The 22,531-nt window shown below is 45.3% G+C and overlaps 1 protein-coding gene across 1 annotated transcript in view; it reads left to right on the top strand.

The window, feature by feature from the left end:
• LOC311145088 (phosphatidate cytidylyltransferase 1-like) overlaps positions 1-22,531 on the top strand; it is a gene marked incomplete at its 3' end in the record, with an annotated part of 71,217 nt that overhangs the window by 17,765 nt on the left and 30,921 nt on the right. Inside the window, exon 2 of the mRNA XM_084181265.1 lies at positions 15,303-15,460. Coding sequence (XP_084037391.1) covers positions 15,303-15,460 — 158 coding nt within the window. The remainder of the gene's footprint in view (positions 1-15,302; positions 15,461-22,531) is intronic.

The following is a 22,531-nucleotide window of genomic DNA, read 5'->3' as shown; positions in this document are numbered from 1 at the left end:
TGCATTCAGACATACTGTCAAGCTAGCCGGTCTAGAATGAAGTTGCCCCTAGACGCTGATCCTGGGTCCTTTTTTTTTGTTGCATTTTCCCAACTAGGATTGGCTGAGGGGAAGCTGATCCTAGATCTGTGCCTATGAAAAGACTTCACACCGGAGTGTAGCTAGCACTGTGTTTAAAACTGACAGCCAATGAATGGAACTAAAGGCAAAATCAGTTGTTGAATGCGATTAGGCTTCCAGCCTGGACTATTTCATATTAATTGGTGCCCATTGTTTCTGTAAATGCTTTCCTTTCTCTGAATGTGTCCCAAATGGCACCCTATTCCCTATATAGTGCACTACTTTAGACCAGAGAATGGCACCCTATTCCCTACATAGTGCACTACTTTAGACCAGAGAATGGCACCCTATTCCCTATATAGTGCACTACTTTAGACCAGAGAATGGCACCCTATTCCCTACATAGTGCACTACTTTAGACCAGAGAATGGCACCCTATTCCCTATATAGTGCACTACTTTAGACCAGAGAATGGCACCCTATTCCCTATATAGTGCACTACTTTAGACCAGAGAATGGCACCCTATTCCCTATATAGTGCACTACTTTAGACCAGAGAATGGCACCCTATTCCCTATATAGTGCACTACTTTAGACCAGAGAATGGCACCCTATTCCCTATATAGTGCACTACTTTAGACCAGAGAATGGCACCCTATTCCCTACATAGTGCACTACCTTGGACCAGAGAATGGCACCCTATTCCCTTTATAGTGCACTACTTTAGACCAGAGAATGGCACCCTATTCCCTACATAGTGCATTGCTTTAGACCAGAGAATGGCACCCTATTCCCTATATAGTGCACTACTTTAGACCAGAGAATGGCACCCTATTCCCTTTATAGTGCACTACTTTAGACCAGAGAATGGCACCCTATTCCCTACATAGTGCATTGCTTTAGACCAGAGAATGGCACCCTATTCCCTATATAGTGCACTACTTTAGAACAGAGAATGGCACCCTATTCCCTACATAGTGCACTACCTTGGACCAGAGAATGGCACCCTATTCCCTATATAGTGCACTACTTTAGACCAGAGAATGGCACCCTATTCCCTATATAGTGCACTACTTTAGACCAGAGAATGGCACCCTATTCCCTACATAGTGCACTACCTTGGACCAGAGAATGGCACCCTATTCCCTATATAGTGCACTACTTTAGACCAGAGAATGGCACCCTATTCCCTATATAGTGCACTACTTTAGACCAGAGAATCGCACCCTATTCCCTATATAGTGCACTACTTTAGACCAGAGAATGGCACCCTATTCCCTATATAGTGCACTACTTTAGACCAGAGAATGGCACCCTATTCCCTACATAGTGCACTACCTTGGACCAGAGAATGGCACCCTATTCCCTATATAGTGCACTACTTTAGACCAGAGAATGGCACCCTATTCCCTATATAGTGCACTACTTTAGACCAGAGAATGGCACCCTATTCCCTACATAGTGCATTGCTTTAGACCAGAGAATGGCACCCTATTCCCTATATAGTGCACTACTTTAGACCAGAGAATGGCACCCTATTCCCTACATAGTGCACTACCTTGGACCAGAGAATGGCACCCTATTCCCTTTATAGTGCACTACTTTAGACCAGAGAATGGCACCCTATTCCCTACATAGTGCATTGCTTTAGACCAGAGAATGGCACCCTATTCCCTATATAGTGCACTACTTTAGACCAGAGAATGGCACCCTATTCCCTTTATAGTGCACTACTTTAGACCAGAGAATGGCACCCTATTCCCTACATAGTGCATTGCTTTAGACCAGAGAATGGCACCCTATTCCCTATATAGTGCACTACTTTAGAACAGAGAATGGCACCCTATTCCCTACATAGTGCACTACCTTGGACCAGAGAATGGCACCCTATTCCCTATATAGTGCACTACTTTAGACCAGAGAATGGCACCCTATTCCCTATATAGTGCACTACTTTAGACCAGAGAATGGCACCCTATTCCCTACATAGTGCACTACCTTGGACCAGAGAATGGCACCCTATTCCCTATATAGTGCACTACTTTAGACCAGAGAATGACACCCTATTCCCTATATAGTGCACTACTTTAGACCAGAGAATGGCACCATATTCCCTACATAGTGCACTACTTTAGACCAGAGAATGGCACCCTATTCCCTATATAGTGCACTACTTTAGACCAGAGAATGGCACCCTATTCCCTATATAGTGCACTACTTTAGACCAGAGAATGGCACCCTATTCCCTATATAGTGCACTACCTTGGACCAGAGAATGGCACCCTATTCCCTATATAGTGCACTACTTTAGACCAGAGAATGGCACCCTATTCCCTATATAGTGCACTACTTTAGACCAGAGAATCGCACCCTATTCCCTATATAGTGCACTACTTTAGACCAGAGAATGGCACCCTATTCCCTACATAGTGCACTACCTTGGACCAGAGAATGGCACCCTATTCCCTATATAGTGCACTACTTTAGACCAGAGAATGGCACCCTATTCCCTATATAGTGCACTACTTTAGACCAGAGAATCGCACCCTATTCCCTATATAGTCCACTACTTTAGACCAGAGAATGGCACCCTATTCCCTATATAGTGCACTACTTTAGACCAGAGAATGGCACCCTATTCCCTACATAGTGCACTACCTTGGACCAGAGAATGGCACCCTATTCCCTATATAGTGCACTACTTTAGACCAGAGAATGGCACCCTATTCCCTATATAGTGCACTACTTTAGACCAGAGAATGGCACCCTATTCCCTACATAGTGCACTACCTTGGACCAGAGAATGGCACCCTATTCCCTATATAGTGCACTACTTTAGACCAGAGAATGGCACCCTATTCCCTATATAGTGCACTACTTTAGACCAGAGAATGGCACCATATTCCCTACATAGTGCACTACTTTAGACCAGAGAATGGCACCCTATTCCCTATATAGTGCACTACTTTAGACCAGAGAATGGCACCCTATTCCCTATATAGTGCACTACCTTGGACCAGAGAATGGCACCCTATTCCCTATATAGTGCACTACTTTAGACCAGAGAATGGCACCCTATTCCCTATATAGTGCACTACTTTAGACCAGAGAATCGCACCCTATTCCCTATATAGTGCACTACTTTAGACCAGAGAATGGCACCCTATTCCCTACATAGTGCACTACTTTAGACCAGAGAATGGCACCCTATTCCCTATATAGTGCACTACCTTGGACCTGAGTCCTATGGGCCCTGCATAATGCAGTCATAGTCATTGCGCGGCTCGCTGCGAATTAATTGGCGGCTCGCGGCAATCTGAAAGAATGTGTTTTCCTTAGTCAGTTGAATGTGGTGCTTACTTAATAGAACCGTGGTTACGCGAGTTGAATGCGCCCTGCTTACTTAATAGAACCGTGGTTACGCGAGTTGAATGCGCCCTGCTTACTTAATAGAACCGTGGTTACGCGAGTTGAATGCGCCCTGCTTACTTCATAGAACCGTGGTTACGCGAGTTGAATGCGCCCTGCTTACTTCATAGAACCGTGGTTAAGTGATTAACCTTATTAGCGGCTGGGATAAAACGGAGTGGTAAAATAGTTTTTCTAGTGAATGAATTTGGCTCTAGATTTTGAACGGTTGGAGCTATTACCAACTATGACCCTGACAGATCTGACTTTCAGGAACACGCGTGTTCCGTTTCCACCTACAAAGCTGTTCCCGGCTCGTTAGAAGGGAGAGTGATTCATCTGCACAGAATAACTGAGGGAAATGAATTGATTCTCCACTAACAATCATATAAGATTGTTCCATGATCATCTCTGATGTTTTCCTGATGTTTTCTTTCAGACAGAAAATAGCCATTACCTACCTGATTTGACTTTTTTTATTGAGATAATGGCAATAAGGTCAGATTCTAAAGATTCATCCAATTATTTTACATATTTTTTTGGAGTGGCGGCAATGAATATATGGGAAACACTGGCCTATATATCTATATCTCAGGGCTATGCTTTAGCTTTATGGTACAGTTAAAGTATTTAAGCTATTTCCTAGAGGGGAATTCTACCTAACGATTTGAGAATCTACACTAGTAGGCTTATTTGAGTTGCAACAATCAAGTATTTTTAACAACCTAGTAACCTAATATTTGAGTTGACCATTGAAGTCAACAGTAACAACCCATATCAACATTCACAAGGCTGCAGGACCAGATGGATTACCAGGAGGTGTACTCCGAGCATGCGCTGACCAACTGGCAAGTGTCTTCACTGACATTTTCAACGTGTCCCTGACTGAGTCTGTACTACCACCATAGTCCCTGTGCCCAAGAACACTAAGATAACCTGCATAAATGACTACTGACCCGTAGCACTCACGTCTGTAGCCATGAAGTGCTTTGAAAGGCTGGTCATGGCTCACATCAACACCATTATCCCAGAAACCCTAGACCCACTCCAATTTGCATACCGTCCCAACAGATCCACAGATGATGCAATCTCTATTGCACTCCACACTGCCCTTTCCCACCTGGACAAGAGGAACACCTATGTGAGAATGCTATTCATTGACTACAGCGCAGCGTTGAACACCATAGTGCCCTCAAAGCTCATCACTAAGCTAAGGACCCTGGGACTAAACACCTCCCTCTGCAACTGGATCCTGGACTTCCTGACCGGCCGCCCCCTGGTGGTAAGGGTAGGCAACAACACATCTGCCACGCTGATCCTCAACATGGGGGCCCCTCAGGGGTTCGTGCTCAGTCCTCTCCTGCACTCCTTGTTCCCCCACGACTGCGTGGCCAAGCATGACTCCAACACCATCATTGTTTGCCGACGACACAACAGTGGTAGGCTTGATCACCGACAACGATGAGACAGCCTATAGGGAGGAGGTCAGAGACCTGGCCGTGTGGTGCCAGGACAACAACCTCTCGCTCAATGTGAGCAAGGCAACGGAGATGATTGTGGACTACAGGGGGAAAAAAGAGGACTGAGCACGGCCCCATTCTCATCGACAGGGCTCTAGTGGAACAGGTTGAGAGCTTCAAGTTCCTTGGTGTCCACATCACCAACAAACTATCATGGTCCAAACACACCAAGACAGTCGTGAAGAGGGTACGACAATGCCTATTCCCCCTCAGGAGACTGAAAAGATTTGGCTTGGGTCCTCAGATCCTCAAGTTCTACAGCTGCACCATCGAGAGCATCCTGGCTGGTTGCATCACCGCCTGGAATGGCAACTGCTCAGCCTCCGACCGCAAGGCACTACAGAGGGTAGTGCGTACGGCCCAGTACATCACTGGGGCCAAGCTTCCTGCCATCCAGGACCTCTGTACCAGGCGGTGTCAGAGGAAGGCCCTAAAAATTGTCAAAGACTCCAGCCACCCTAGTCATAGACTGTTCTCTCTGCTAATGCACGGCAAGCGGTACCGGAGTGCCAAGTCTAGGTCCAAAAGGCTTCTTAACAGCTTCTACCCCCAAGCCATAAGACTCCTGAACAGCTAATCATGGCTACCCGGACTATTTGCCCCTGTCTATGTCTATGGTTTGTAGGAGCAGGTCCCCATGTCTATGGTTTGTAGGAGCAGGTCCCCCTGTCTATGTCTATGGTTTGTAGGAGCAGGTCCCCATGTCTATGGTTTGTAGGAGCAGGTCCCCCTGTCTATGGTTTGTAGGAGCAGGTCCCCCTGTCTATGGTTTGTAGGAGCAGGTCCCCCTGTCTATGTCTATGGTTTGTAGGAGCAGGTCCCCCTGTCTATGGTTTGTAGGAGCAGGTTCCCCTGTCTATGGTTTGTAGGAGCAGGTTCCCCTGTCCATGTCTTCTTACTCATTATTATCTCAAAGGAAGTTTCAAACTGAACCAATATTAGCTCTCCTGATCTAAATGATTTTCTCTCCTGATCTAAAACGATTTGCTCTCCTGATCTAAAACGATTTACGTCAGGTGTCCCAGTCTTCAGGTTTCCACTGGTTGTCTCCCCTCTGCAGGCATCACTCAGTGCTATGAAATGGCAATTTATCCCCTATGTAGGGTACTACTTTTCTGCACTATTTAGGGCATAGGGCACAAAGTGTCTTCTTCCTTCATTAAAGGTTGAGTAGGATTCTCCTCTTACATGAAGGAGACGACTGACTCCTTGTCTGTCTGATGCCGGGTACGCACTGAACACAGCGGTGACACAGCACAGTGTCACGGCTGACCCCCCCCCCGCCACACTCTCAACCCAGTTTACCCTGGTCTCCCTGCTCATTAGGACGGGTGACTGAGCCTCTGACCTTTAACGCTTCTACTCTAAAATTAGTGAATCTCTCTCTCTCTCCCCTCTCCTTATTTAGGGTGGTTTTAGTGAGGGAAGCCATGAAAGGAGACATCAGCAGCCCTCTGTAGAGGAACTGAGCACAAACACAATCTATCCCATGATGTGAGTGGACAGAGAGAGAGGGTGAGCTGCTCAGTCAGAATCTCTCACATTTCAAAAATAGCCTGGCCCCAACTAACGTCTTTCTTGTAGACTGGCCCCAACTAACGTCTTTCTTGTAGACTGGCCCCAACTAACGTCTTTCTTGTAGACTGGCCCCAACTAACGTCTTTCTTGTAGACTGGCCCCAACTAACGTCTTTCTTGTAGACTGGCCCCAACTAACGTCTTTCTTGTAGACTGGCCCCAACTAACGTCTTTCTTGTAGACTGGCCCCAACTAACGTCTTTCTTGTAGACTGGCCCCAACTAACGTCTTTCTTGTAGACTGGCCCCAACTAACGTCTTTCTTGTAGACTGGCCCCAACTAACGTCTTTCTTGTAGACTGGCCCCAACTAACGTCTTTCTTGTAGACTGGCCCCAACTAACGTCTTTCTTGTAGACTGGCCCCAACTAACGTCTTTCTTGTAGACTGGCCCCAACTAACGTCTTTCTTGTAGACTGGCCCCAACTAACGTCTTTCTTGTAGACTGGCCCCAACTAACGTCTTTCTTGTAGACTGGCCCCAACTAACGTCTTTCTTGTAGACTGGCCCCAACTAACGTCTTTCATGTAGACTGGCCCCAACTAACGTCTTTCTTGTAGACTGGCCCCAACTAGGGATGGGCGATATATAAAAATCATCCCATAAAAAAAAAACTATTGACGGTATTGCGATTTTATAAAATGATATTTTATGCTTCTGAATTATTAGTGGTTTTAATGGGCTTTACAGTGAGGGGAAAAAAGTACTTGATCCCCTGCTGATTTTGTACGTTTGCCCACTGACAAAGACATGATCAGTCTATAATTGTAATGGTAGGTTTATTTGAACAGTGAGAGACATAATAACAACAAAAAAATCCAGAAAAATGCATGTCAAAAATGTTATAAATTGATTTTCATTTTAATGAGGGAAATAAGTATTTGAAGTAGAACTTTTTAATTTATTTAGCATTGTATCAACATATCGTCAAAGACAGTATTGTAGAAATCCATGTGGATCCATACCAGTATTCACGATATATCCTCTGCTAAATGGCATATATTATTATTATTATTATTATTATTATTATTATTATTATTATTATATTATATCACCTAGCCCTAACTAACGTCTTGTAGACTGGCCAAAGATGACATCATCATGTTATACTCATAGTGAGAAACGCAATGCAAATCCAATTGAACTGACCTTTGGCCTTTGCATATAACCGGAATAGTAGCTTGTTTCAAGAGCTGCTGGTAGTGCATGTCGCTGTTCTGTCCTCCAACTGTTTTGAAGTATGATGTTGTTGACAGTGGGTGGAGGGAGTTTTATCTGAAGTTGATTTGAAGAATATTCTGGAAGGCTGTTGCCACAGCCTTTGTGTGAGTCCCAAATGGCACCCTATTCCCTACGTAGTGCGCTACTTTTGACCAGAGCCCTATGTGGTGTGCCGTTAGGGACGCAACCTGTATAATAGAATATTCTGGAAGCGTGTTGCCACAGCCTGAATCTTTGCTGCTTCACAAGTAGTCTGAATGTTTAATGGGTTAAGGGTTAAGGTTTAGGGTTAAGGGTTAAGGGTTAGTCTGGGTTTGGATTGCAGAGTCCTTGCTTGCACTCTCCACTGTACTGTTGTGAAACATGATCTTCTCTGTGCTCCAGCATTCTCAGTGCTTGGAAAGCAGTCTACAGGACTATAGCTTAGCCTTCTCTTTCTGATCCCAATCATTGTCTGAACACACATTTGGTTAGTATAGGAAACATATTTGGCTATGTCAGCATGAGATGTCACCTAACGGCCTTCGAAAACCCTGCGTGAAAAAGGACTATCCCATTGTCTTCTAATTTACACTGAACAAAAAATATAAACGCAACATGTAAAGTGTTGGTCCCATGTTTCATGAGCTAAATTAAAAGATCCCAGGAATTGTCCATACGCACAAAAAGCTTTTTTCTCTCAAATTTTGTGCACAAATTTGTTTACATCCCTGTTAGTGAGCATTTCTCCATTGCCAAGATATTCCATCCACCGGACAGGTGTGGCATATCAAGAAGCTGATTTAAACAGCATGATCATTACACAGGTGCACCTTGTGCTAGGGACAACACAATGCCACAGATGTCTCATGTTTTGAGGGAGCGTGCAATTGGTATGCTGACTGCAGGAATGTCCACTAGAGCTGTTGCAGAGAGTTGAATGTTATTTTCTCTACCATAAACCACCTCCAAAGTTGTTTTAGAGAATTTGGCAGTGCATCCAACCAGCCTCACAACCGTCGTGCTGGCGAGCAGTTTGCTGATTATCAACGTTGTGAGCAGAGTGCCCTATGGTGGCGGTGGGGTTATGGTATGGGCAGGCATAAGTTACGGACAACGAAAACAATTGCATTTTATCGATGGCAATTTGAATGCACAGACATACCGTGATGAGATCCTGAGGCCCATTGTCGTCCCATTAATCGGCCGCCATCACCTTATGTTTCATTCCTGGAAGCTGAAAATGTCCCAGTGCTTCCATGGCCTGCATACTCACCAGACATGTCACCCATTGAGCATGTTTGGCATGCTCTGGATCGAAATGTACGACAGTGTGTGCCAGTTCCCCCAATATCCAGCAACTTCGCACAGCCATTGAAGAGGAGTGGGACAACATTCCACAGGCCACAATCAACAGCCTGATCAACTCTATGCGAAGGAGATGTGTCGCGCTGCATGAGGCAAATGGTGGTCACACCAGATACTGACTGGTTTTCTGATCCACGCCCCTACCTTTCTTTTAAAGGTATCTGTGACCAACAGATGCATATCTTTATTCCCAGTCATGTGAAATCCATAGATTAGGGCCTAATGAATTTATTTCAATTGACGGATTTCCTTATATGAACTGTAACATCTTTGAAATTGTTGCGTTTTTATATTTTTGTTCAGTGTAGCTAAATAGATCTGGTCTTGACTAAGACCGGTTAGCACTGTGGTGGTTGGCTCTGCTTCTCTGCTCACAGAGTTAATCTAATCCAGATTTATTAAACCACAATGAACATGTTTACCTCCCAGGGAGGAGCCTACTTTGGGGCTCCCGAGAGGCGCAGCGGTCTAAGGCACTGCATCTCAGTGCTAGAGGCGTCACTACAGACCCTGTTGGCTGTATCACAATCCGGCCGTGATTGGGAGTCCCATAGGACGGCGCACAATTGGCCCAGCGTCGCCCGGGTTTGCCCGGGGGTAGGCCGTCATTGTAAATAAGAATTAGTTCTTAACTGACTTGCCTAGTTAAATAAAGGTAAAATAAATAATAATAATACTAACACTGTGCCAACTGCATAAGGCCATGACAGTGTTGTGATGTCTCTTTTGTAGGTTATTTCTGTTTATTTTCTGTTGTGTTCACAAATAGGCCTTTAGGCCTAGATCATGCCCCAATGTTGATATTGCCTGCCAAGTGTTTTATTGTTGTTGTTTTTTTTTATTGCACCCACGGTGCTCAGAATGACAGAAATCGCATTTTAGAATATGATAATTCATATTAACATGTAAGTCGAGGATGCAATGATGTGCGTTCCTTCTCAACGAATTCTGATGTGCACTTTTGAACATGTTCGAATAACTGTCCACATTTACTTTTTTTTTTAACAAGACAAGTAACGAACAGTAAAATCACTAGCCTGTGTCTATCTACTATAGTATAAAGGTTTAGGCTACCTATTCTATTGGTCACCTTGTTGAGAAAGAAATAGCCTATTCCAAATAGACTCTGGGACAGTTGTGGGACGGTAGATCCCAAATTCATACAACCAGTCGGTTGCCTAGGCTACATAAAAAAGCAATGAGTCTGATGCCACAGATCAGAATGTTTAGCTTAATATTGTAATAAACTATTTCTATACATTATAAGCGCAGTAAGAAGGCTAAGCTCGAATGTTCGTTCCATAATGCAATTGGCGGGAAAACACAGTTTTCAAAAGGGCACTGCACATGCGAGCGGTTTCACGTGACGGAGAAGAAAATATCAGTTCAAAATTTAGAAAGAGAGGAGATCTAATGGGCTACTTTGACGCAAAGTAAGACAGGTATTAAAACGTTCAGGTTTCAAACAATTAAGTATATGTTTTCAAAATGCATACTGCCTCCAGCTCATTGCAAAGTGGTGTGTGACGCGCTGATGAAGCCTGCCTTCCGTTGCCGTTTTGATGCCACATTCAGAACAACTGGGAACACGGATATCTCCGAATTCTGACTTCAGTGCGATCGGAATTCCAACTCGGGAACTCAGGCCTCTTAGCCTCTTAACGTAGCCTACATATCAATACATACACACAAACTATCTAGGTCAAATAGGGGAGAGGCGTTACTTTATCCGTTCTTTAAAATCAGGTTTGCTGTTCATTTCAGCAATATGAGATGGAACGGAGTTCCAATAATGGCTCTATATAATACTGTACACTTTCTTGAATTTGTTCTGGATTTGGGGACTGTGAAAAGACCCCTGGTGGCATGTCTGGTGGGGTAAGTGTGTGTGTGTCAGAGCTGTGTGTAAGTTGACTATGCAAACAATTTGCGATTTTCAACACGTTTAATGTTTCTTATAAAAAGAAGTGATGCAATCAGTTTCTCCTCAACTCTATTTATATCAGCCCGCAGATTACAATGAAGAGCAAGACGTGCCGCTCTGTTCTGGACCAGCCGCAGCTTAACTAGGTCTTTCCTTGCAGCACTCGACCATATGACTGGACTATAATCAAGATAAAACTGAACTAGAGCCTGCAGGACTTGCTTGGTGTCGAAAAAGCAGAGCACTTCTTTATTACGGACAGACCTCTCCCCATCTTTACAACCATTTGAATCAATATGTTTTGACCATGACCGTTAACAATCTAAGGTAATGCCAAGAAATGTAGTCTCCTCAACTTGTTCAACAGCCACGCCATTCATTACCAGATTCAGCTGAGGTCTAGAATTTAGGGAATGATTTGTACCAAATGTATTACTGGCCACCCATTCCAAAACAGACTGCAACTCTTTAAGGCAGGGGTGTCAAACGTACGGCCCGCGGGCCAGATCAGGCCCGCAAACGGGTTTAATCCGGCCCGCGAGATGATTTTTGAAAGAAAAAAAATATATATATATTTTTTTTAAGTATAAAAATGCGCTGCAATTTTTCAATAAAATAAACTGCTGTTCCAATTGCGTCCACTGGATGGCGCAATAGCAATTGTGTTAAGCAAGCAAACTGTTTATACCGGGGCAGAGCAAGTAGGTCAAGCATGTGCAGCCAATGAGCTACTTTGTTTTGCCCGCGATATTTATTACGGCTTCTATTTTTAACATTATGTGCTTTGGCACCCTCATTGCCCCAATATGTCTCTGTCAAAAAAGAGAAAAGTGGACGCAGAGTGCAGAGTGTTCCAAGAAAAATGGTCATCCTATTTAATCACGGAATTGAATGGGAAAGCTGTATGTTTGGTGTGTTCAGAGCATGTTGCAGTGCTGAAAGAATATAACCTTCGTCGCCACTATGTGAGTCTTCATGCCGACAAATATGACAACTTTCAAGGACAGCTGAGATGAGAGAAGGTGAATGAACTGTTGGCGGGTCTGAAGAAACAGCAGTCTGTGTTTACTCACAGCCGAGACATCAGTGACGCTGCAGTGAAAGCTAGCTACCTCATTGCTAATGAAATCGCAGTGGCTTCAAAACCATTTAGTGAGGGTGAATTTGTAAAAACATGCATGATGAAGGCAGCGGAGATTGTGTGCCCTGAAAAGCGGCAGGCTTTTGCAAATATCAGCCTGACAAGAAACACAGTTGCAGACAGGATTTCCGATCTTTCAGTGGATTTGGACAGCCAGTTGAAGCAAAAAGTAAAGTCATTTATTGCGTTTTCGGTTGCAATTGATGAAAGCACGGACATTACAGATGTTGCACAACTGGCCATTTTCATCCGCGGAGTTGATGACACATTGACCGTCACCGAGGAGTTCGTGGAGTTGGTGCCGATGACAGATACAACGACAGCAGCTGATATTTTTACCGCACTCGTCGGTGCGCTGGACAGGGTCGGAGTGGACTGGTCCCGCGCTGTCAGCCTGGCTACAGATGGTGCGCCCTCAATGATCGGGAAAAAAGCAGGCGTTGTGACAAAGTTCAGAGAGAAAGTGCAATCTGCAAATGGAGGACGTGATTTTTTTGACTTTTCACTGTATTTTGCACCAGGATGCTTTGTGTTGCAAGTCATTAAAGATGGATAACGTCATGAAGGTGGTCATCCAAACTGTTAATTTCATCCGATCCAGAAGCCTGAATCACCGTCAGTTTGACAGCCTTCTCAGAGAGAAAGACCACATCTATGGCCTGCCATACCACACTGAGGTAAGATGGTTAAGCCGAGGTGCTGTGCTGAGGCGTTTCTTTGATTTACGAGAAGAAATTGAACAGTTCATGGAAGAAAAGGGCAAACCAGTGTTAGAATTTCATTCTGCAGAATGGATGCCGGACCTTGCATTTATGGTGGATGTTACAGAGCACCTGAATAACTTGAACAAACAGCTGCAAGGGCGCAACAAAGTTGTCACGCAGTATTATGACAGCATACGTTCTTTCAAGTTGAAGCTGTCATTGTGGGAGACGCAACTTGCCGGTGGTGATGCAGCTCACTTCCCCTGTCTGAAAAATGTGTGCGCGACCCAACATGTGGCAGACATGAAGCGGTTCAAAGATAAAATAACTGGACTGTTACGGGAGTTTGAGCAATGCTTTCAGATTTATGTTTATATGTTTTTATGTTGATGTGCTATTGTTTTTAATTGATTTTATTTTATTTGTATATTTAACCTATTCTTGACTCTGTGGTTCTTGCACTTGTTTGGGGAACAGGATTTCATTATTTTTATCTACATTTCTGCCTGAGAAATGACACCCTGATATAGTTCTGTGATCTGTGATATACTTCTGTGAATCACTGAGGCATTGTGTGTTTGTGTGTTCTTTGTCCTCAGAACTTTCAAATAACTTGGTGTTTTATGATTAATAGTGATGTTGTGCTTTTGGACACTGTCCTCAGGCTCCAGCTTTATGTTTATATGTTTTTATGTTGATGTGCTATTGTTTTTAATTGATTTTATTTTATTTGTATATTTAACCTATTCTTGACTCTGTGGTTCTTGCACTTGTTTGGGGAACAGGATTTCATTATTTGTATCTACATTTCTGCCTGAGAAATGACACCCTGATATAGTTCTGTGATCTGTGAAACAGTTCTTTTAATCACTGAGGCATTGTGTGTTTGTGTGTTCTTTTTCTTTAGAATTTTCAAATAAACTTGATGTGTTTTATGATTAATAGTGATGTTGTGCTTGTACTATTTTGGACACACTGTCCTCAGGCTCCAGCTTTATGTTGTATGTTGATCGTATTAAAACAAAGAAAACAATCTGAAGTTGTTGTTTTTAAGTTATATATACCATGATTTTTCCGGTCCGGCCCACTTGGGAATAGATTTTCCTCCATGTGGCCCCTGAGCTAAAATTAGTTTGACACCCCTGCTTTAAGGGTTTCAGTGACTTCATTAGCTGTGGTTGCTGATGCGTATATGGTTGAATCATCAGCATACATGGACACACATGCTTTGTTTAATGGCAGTGGCATTAACAGCAGGGATCTAGACAGCCACAAACCCGGGACAATCTGTGGTTCAAGCCACAATGGCTAACCGCGTTGCATGCTGCGTTCAAGCCCTCAAGAAACCCCGCTAGCTTGATAGGCAGCTAGCTAGCAGCTAGGCTAGCTGCAACGCCAAATAGCTCCTCAGACCCGGCAACTGATGCCAACTGCGTCGAGGGATCCAAATTAAAAAGTTGACTACTAAAGAAACTTTCCAATACACTTTCAAAACGATAAAGTTTCCAAAACAACAAACCGAGCTCTTCATTGTTCAACAGCAAGTGACGATGATAGAGTTCTTTTTAAGGAAATTAGTCAATTGAAATTAATTCACTAGGCCCTAATCTATGGATTTCACATGACTGGGCAGGGGTGCAGCCATGGGTGGGCCTGGGAGGGCATAAGCCCACCCACTGGAGAGCCAGGCCCAGCCAATCAGAATGTATTTTCCTCCACAAAAGGGCTTTAGTACAGACAGAAATACTCCTCAGTTTCATCAGCTGTCCGGGTGGCTGGTCTCAGACGATCCCACAGGTGAAGAAGCCGGATGTGGAGGTCCTAGGCTGGAGTGGTTACACATGGTCTGTGGTTTTGAGGCCGGTTGGACGTACTGCCAAATTCTCTAAAACAACGGCTTATGGTAGAGAAATGAACATTAAATTCTCTGGCAACAGCTCTGGTGGACATTCCTGCAGTCAGAATGCCAATTGCACACTCCCTCATAACTTGAGACATCTGCGCAATTGTGTTGTGTGACAAAACTGCTAATTTTAGAGTGGCCTTTTATTGTCCCCAGCACAAGGTGCACCTATGTAATGATAATGCTGTTTAATCAGCTTCTTGATATGCCACACCTGTCAGGTGAATAGATTATCTTGGCAAAGGAGAAATGCTCACTAAAAGGGATGTAAACTAATTTGTGAATCAATTGGAAATAAATACGCTTTTTGTGCGTATGGAACATTTCTAGGATCTTTTTTATTTCAGCTCATGAAACATGGGACAAACACTTTTATATGTTGCATTTTATATTTTTGTTCAGTATAGCATCTCGTTGTTGGTTTTCTTTGTGCTGACACACTAGTATTCCAGTCTAACGCTCTCCATCTCGTGTGTGTGTGTGTGTGTGTGTGTGTTAGGAAGCAGACGGAGGGGACAGACTGGGTCTGCCAGGTGAGGCTGGAGGAGAGGGAGACGGAGACAGTGAGTCTAAAGCAGACACCCCAGAAGTTCCTCCCTCCACAGCAGACAACACTCCACACTTCCTCAACAAGGCTGTGGAGGGCCTCAACCCCAGGTAACGTACCACACACACTTCAATGTCTCAACATCCTCAAAGGAAGCTAGGCTATTTCAGAAGCGGGAATCTGCTTTAAAACCCCCTAAGGTCGATGTCCATGCCCCCGTGGAAATCTAATTAGCATAATACATAAATCCCCAAGCTAGAGAAACAGTATGTGTTTTTATCTGCATTGGATGAGTCTCAATCCACTGCATCCGTCTGTGTCGCACTTCTGCATCTGGTGAACGGTGACAGAGGTGTTTGTCAGACCATGAGACATCCCGAAAATCGGTCTTCTCACAAAATCGTCTGTAGCGTCCGAACGGTTTGGCCTACAAACTAATATGACCCCTCTATGGAAATATGAGACGCTCACAAACACGATGGTGTTCTCCGTCTTGGTCTCCGACTCAAGCATCTTGGGACTCGTCTGAAGTCGGTACAGCCGATCTGCCAACTTCTGTCTGTAGCGTCTGAACAGTTTGGGCTACACACTAATATGCCCCTCTGTGGAAAGGTGAGACTCTCATGAACACCTACATGTAGGTCGGTTTGCTCTAGGATGCCCACAGGTCTCACAAGACTCGTCTGAAGGTCCCCCGGTACCAGTCGAAAAAATGAATGGAAGTATATATGGAGACTGTTTAGTGCCAAAAATAAGGGATTAAATACATGTAAAAAAAAAAAAATATATATATATATACACTGCTCAAAAAAATAAAGGGAACACTAAAATAACACATCCTAGATCTGAATGAATGAAATAATCTTATTAAATACTTTTTACTTTACATAGTTGAATGTGCTGACAACAAAATCACACAAAAATTATCAATGGAAATCAAATGTATCAACCCATGGAGGTTTGGATTTGGAGTCACCCTCAAAATTAAAGTGGAAAACCACACTACAGGCTGATCCAACTTTGATGTAATGTCCTTAAAACAAGTCAAAATGAGGCTCAGTAGTGTGTGTGGCCTCCACGTGCCTGTATGACCTCCCTACAACGCCTGGGCATGCTCCTGATGAGGTGGCGGATGGTCTCCTGAGGGATCTCCTCCCAGACCTGGACTAAAGCATCCGCCAACTCCTGGATAGTCTGTGGTGCAACGTGGCGTTGGTGGATGGAGCGAGACATGATGTCCCAGATGTGCTCAATTGGATTCAGGTCTGGGGAACGGGCGGGCCAGTCCATAGCATCAATGCCTTCCTCTTGCAGGAACTGCTGACACACTCCAGCCACATGAGGTCTAGCATTGTCTTGCATTAGGAGGAACCCAGGGCCAACCGCACCAGCATATGGTCTCACAAGGGGTCTGAGGATCTCATCTCGGTACCTAATGGCAGTCAGGCTACCTCTGGCGAGCACATGGAGGGCTGTGCGGCCCCCCAAAGAAATGCCACCCCACACCATGACTGACCCACCGCCAAACCGGTCATGCTGGAGGATGTTGCAGGCAGCAGAACGTTCTCCACGGTGTCTCCAGACTCTGTCACATGTGCTCAGTGTGAACCTGCTTTCATCTGTGAAGAGCACAGGGCGCCAGTGGGGAATTTGCCAATCTTGGTGTTCTCTGGCAAATGCCAAACGTCCTGCCCGGTGTTGGGCTGTAAGCACAACCCCCACCTGTGGATGTCGGGCCCTCATACCACCCTCATGGAGTCTGTTTCTGATTGTTTGAGCAGACACATGCACATTTGTGGCCTGCTGGAGGTCATTTTGCAGGGCTCTGGCAGTGCTCCTCCTTGCAAAAAGGCGGAGGTAGCAGTCCTGCTGTTGGGTTGTTGCCCTCGCGGCCTCCTCCACGTCTCCTGATGTACTGGCCTGTCTCCTGGTAGCGCCTCCATGCTCTGGACACTACGCTGACAGACACAGCAAACCTTCTTGCCACAGCTCGCATTGATGTGCCATCCTGGATGAGCTGCACTACCTGAGCCACTTGTGTGGGTTGTAGACTCCGTCTCATGCTACCACTAGAGTGAAAGCACCGCCAGCAATCAAAAGTGACCAAAACACCAGCCAGGAAGCATAGGAACTGAGAAGTGGTCTGTGGTCACCACCTGCAAAACCAGTCCTTTATTTGGGGTGTCTTGCTAATTGCCTATAATTTCCACCTGTTGTCTATTCCATTTGCACAACAGCATGTGACATTTATTGTCAATCAGTGTTGCTTCCTAAGTGGACAGTTTGATTTCACAGAAGTGTGATTGACTTGGAGTTACATTGTGTTGTTTAAGTGTTCCCTTTATTTTTTTGAGCAGTATATATATATATATACACACAAACGTTTCCTGATCTTTCTTATATCTCTCAGAATCTGTTATGCAATGTGTTTGTATGGGTTGTATATTAGTAAGGCCAAATAAAATGTTTCATCAAATAATTTTTATATATTTATTTTTTTATACTTCAAGGGGTCTTAAAATTCAAAAGCAAATAGCCAAAATGATCCTAGGTATGACTTTCTTAAAACAATTCTATATACAGCGCCTTCGGAAAGTATTCAGACCCCTTGACATTTTTCTACATTTTGTTACGTTACAGCCTTATTCTAAAATGGATTAAATCGTTTTTTTCCCTCATCAATCTACACACAATACCCCATATAGACAAGGAAAAAACAGGTTTTTATACATTTTTGCAAATGTATAAAAAACTGAAATATCACATTTACGTAAGTATTCAGACCCTATACCCAGTACTTTGTTGAAGCACCTTTGGCAGCGATAACAGCCTCAAGTCTTCTTGGGTATGACGCTACAAGCTTGGCACACCTGTATTTGGGGAGTTTCTCCCATTCTACTCTGCAGATCCTCTCAAGCTCTGTCAGGTTGGATGGGGAGTGTCACTGCACAGCTATTTTCAGGTCTCTCCAGAGATGTTCGATCGGGTTCAAGTCTGGGCTCTGGCTGGGCCACTCAAGGACATTCAGAGACTTGTCCCGAAGCCTGTCCTGCGTTGTCTTGGCTGTGTGCTTAGGGTCGTTGTCCTGTTGGAAGGTGAACCTTCACCCCAGTCTGAGGTCCTGAGCGCTCTGGAGCAGGTTTTCATCAAGGATCTCTCTGTACTTTGCTCTGTTCATCTTTCCCTCTCCTGACTAGTCTCCCAGTCCCTGCCGCTGAAAAACATCCCCACAGCATGATGCTACCACCACCATGCTTCACCGTAGGGATGGTGCCAGGTTTCCTCCAGACGTGACGCTTGGCATTCAGGCCAAAGAGTTCAATCTTGGTTTCATCAGACCAGAGAATCTTGTTTCTTATGGTCTGAGAGTCCTTTAGGTGCCTTTTGGCAAACTCCAAGTGGGCTGTCATGTGCCTTTTTTATCCGAAGTATATATGGAGACTGTTTAGTGCTAAAAATAAGGGGTTTGGAACCACCAAGACTCTTCCTAGAGCTGGCCGCCCGGCCAAACTGAGCAATCGGGTGAGAAGGGCCTTGGTCAGGGAGGTGACCAAGAACCCAATGGTCACTCTGACAGAGCTCCAGAGTTCCTCTGTGGAGATGGAAGAACCTTCCAGAAGGACAACCATCTCTGCTGCACTCCACCAATAAGGTCTTTATGGTAGAATGGCCAAACGGAAGCCACTCTTCAGTAAAAGGTACATGACAGCCCACTTGGAGTTTGCCAAAAGGCACCAATCAAAGCGAGCCGCATTTGCACATTTGTTGAGAATAATTGCTAGTGAGTTAAATGCCCAGTTATAGCTCATTTTTGGTTAGCAAGTAAAATCCTGGAAAAGTCATTGTGTGTGTATATCATAAGTAGTGAGGTAGATAGAGATTTGATAAAAATTAAGAAAACCCCTTCAATGAGAAGGTGTGTCCAAACTTTTGACTGGTACTGTACATTGTGAAACTGACGCAGCAGCACGACCATATGGACTGGGGACAGCCAGGAGTCATCAGGCCAGGTAGTCCTGAGGCATGGTCCTAGGGTCAGGTCCTCCGGGAGGAGAGCGAGAGAATTAGAGGGAGTATACTTAAATTCACACAGGACACCAGATAAGACAGGAGAATTACACCAGATATAACAGATTGAACCTAGTCCCCCGCCACATAGACTATTGCAGCATAGATACTGGAGGCTGAGAGGGAGGGGCTAGGGTCAAGAATTGAAGGAACGATGGATGGCGCTAAATACAGGGACATTCTTGAGGGAAACCTGTTTCAGTCTTCCAGAGATTTGAGACTGGGACAGAGGTTTACCTTCCAGCAGGACACAATGACCCTAAGCATACTGCTAAAGCAACACTCGAGTGGTTTAAGGGGAAACATTTAAATGTCTTGGAATGGCTTAGTCAAGCCCAGACCTCAATCCCATTGAGAATCTGTGGTATGACTTAAAGATTGCTGTACACCAGCGGAACCCATCGAACTTGAAGGAGCTGGAGCAGTTTTGCCTTGAAGAATGGGCAAACATCCCAGTGGCTAGATGTGCCAACCTTATAGAGACATACCCCAAGAGACTTGCAGCTGTAATTGCTGCAAAAGGTGGCTCTACAAAGTATTGACTTTGGGGGGGTGAATAGTTATGCACGCTCAAGTCTTCTGTTATTTTGTCTTATTTCTTGTTTGTTTCACAAAAACAATGACTTATTCGAAGTGGTAGGCATGTTGTGTAAATCAAATGATACAAACCCACAAAAAAATCTATTTTAATTCCAGGTTGTAAGGCAACAAAATAAGAAAAATGCCAAGGGGGTTGAATACTTTCACAAGACGCTGCATTTAGAGACGTTGTTGCATTCTGTAATGTTTAGGGAAGTAGTTGGTAGTTGGGTTCTGTAACGTTTAGGGAGGTAATTGGTAGTGTGAGGTAGTTACATTCTCCGGAAGCTGTGTGAGATTATTGCCTCCTGAAGAGTGCGCTGGCTGGAGAGAGTAGTGACGCACTGAAACTGGACCTGGACTCTCTCCTGTAGGGCCCTGAATAGCTGGGACTAAATAAAGGCAACACTGTTACTTTGACGGTTACTCCTAAACTCTCTGAACTACACACCTCAACACGGCCCAGAGTTTACATCTCCGTTAACTATCACACCCCTTTTTTCAAAAGAGCGTGCACAGTAGCATCTCCCATCTCCGAAAGGCCTCTTTTTATTTAACCCCCCAGCCCGTCCCACAGAGAACGGCTGCTCTGTTTCCCAGACATCAATCAGAAGGCCCACCTTGCCGCCACCTCCATCTCTGCTGCTTTCCAGCGCTCTGGTGTACGGGACAGCGCCCTGCCATTCTGGACCCCCCCAGGATACCTAAAGGTGAGCGACAGTGGTCACTGCCAGTTTCCATGGCTCCCCCCAGTCAAAAGGAGGTTATTTCTGAGAGACCCCACAGGAGCGGTGGAGAATGCTGCTGTAATTTCGGCTGAGATGGGTGCTGTGGAGCGCGGGGCAGGAGGCAGGGAGGGAAACACACACATGCAAATGTAGGACACGTGCCGGACGCTCGCACACAATCACGCACACACATGCAGACACAACACACACGCTCAAACCCCCTCACGCTAACAGAAGTGTATTTGTGCGAAACTAAACAAACAGATGTAAACACATGCACAAGTCATATCGGGACACATCAATAGCAACATCCTGGAAACCATGCACACACACACATTCTCTCTCTCTCCCTCTCGCCTACCATAACCTCTATAATTAGGCATTACTCGTACCTCTGCTATCGTCTGTACACACACGCCCCCTTCAAACAGGTGAGCACACCTCACCTCTGACACACCCCCAATGACTCAACAGGAGTGGGTTCTTGAAGAGATGGAGACCCTCACATTGTCGACCATTCGTCGTTTTCAACAGTGTGCATGTCTCTATCTCTCCAAGTACTCCTATTTTTACATTTACATTTTACATTTACGTCATTTAGCAGACGCTCTTATCCAGAGCGACTTACAAATTGGTGCATTCACCCTATAGCCAGTGGGATAACCACTTTACAATTGTTTACATTTTTTTTTTTTTTGGGGGGTGGGGGGGGTAGAAGGATTACTTTATCCTATCCCAGGTATTCCTTAAAGAGGTGGTGTTTCAAATGTCTCCGGAAGGTGGTGAGTGACTCCGCTGTCCTGGCGTCGTGAGGGAGCTTGTTCCACCATTGGGGTGCCAGAGCAGCGAACAGTTTTGACTGGGCTGAGCGGGAACTATGCTTCCGCAGAGGAAGGGGAGCCAGCAGGCCAGAGGTGGATGAACGCAATGCCCTCGTTTGGGTGTAGGGACTGATCAGAGCCTGAAGGTACGGAGGTGCCGTTCCCCTCACAGCTCCATAGGCAAGCACCATGGTCTTGTAACAGATGCGAGCTTCAACTGGAAGCCAGTGGAGTGTGCGGAGGAGCGGGGTGACGTGAGAGAACTTGGGAAGGTTGAACACCAGACGGGCTGCGGCATTCTGGATGAGTTGTAGGGGTTTAATGGCACAGGCAGGGAGCCCAGCCAACAGCGAGTTGCAGTAATCCAGACGGGAGATGACAAGTGCCTGGATTAGGACCTGTGCCGCTTCCTGTGTAAGGCAGGGTCGTACTCTCCGAATGTTGTAGAGCATGAACCTGCAGGATCGGGTCACCGCCTTGATGTTAGCGGAGAACGACAGGGTGTTGTCCAGGGTCACGCCAAGGCTCTTCGCCCTCTGGGAGGAGGACACAACGGAGTTATCAACCGTGATGGCGAGATCATGGAACGGGCAGTCCTTCCCCGGGAGGAAGAGCAGCTCCGTCTTGCCAAGGTTCAGCTTGAGGTGGTGATCCGTCATCCATACTGATATGTCTGCCAGACATGCAGAGATGCGATTCGCCACCTGGTTATCAGAAGGGGGAAAGGAGAAGATTAGTTGTGTATCGTCAGCGTAGCAATGATAGGAGAGGCCATGTGAGGATATGACAGAGCCAAGTGACTTGGTGTAAAGCGAGAATAGGAGAGGGCCTAGAACTGAGCCCTGGGGGACACCAGTGGTGAGAGCACGTGGTGCGGAGACAGCTTCTCGCCACGCCACTTGGTAGGAGCGACCGGTCAGGTAGGACGCAATCCAAGAGTGAGCCGCGCCGGAGATGCCCAGCTCGGAGAGGGTGGAGAGGAGGA

Source organism: Coregonus lavaretus (genome assembly GCF_964263955.1).
Source record: "Coregonus lavaretus genome assembly, chromosome: 17".
Taxonomy (NCBI): Eukaryota; Metazoa; Chordata; class Actinopteri; order Salmoniformes; family Salmonidae; genus Coregonus; species Coregonus lavaretus.
This window is presented reverse-complemented; position numbering and strand designations above follow the sequence as displayed.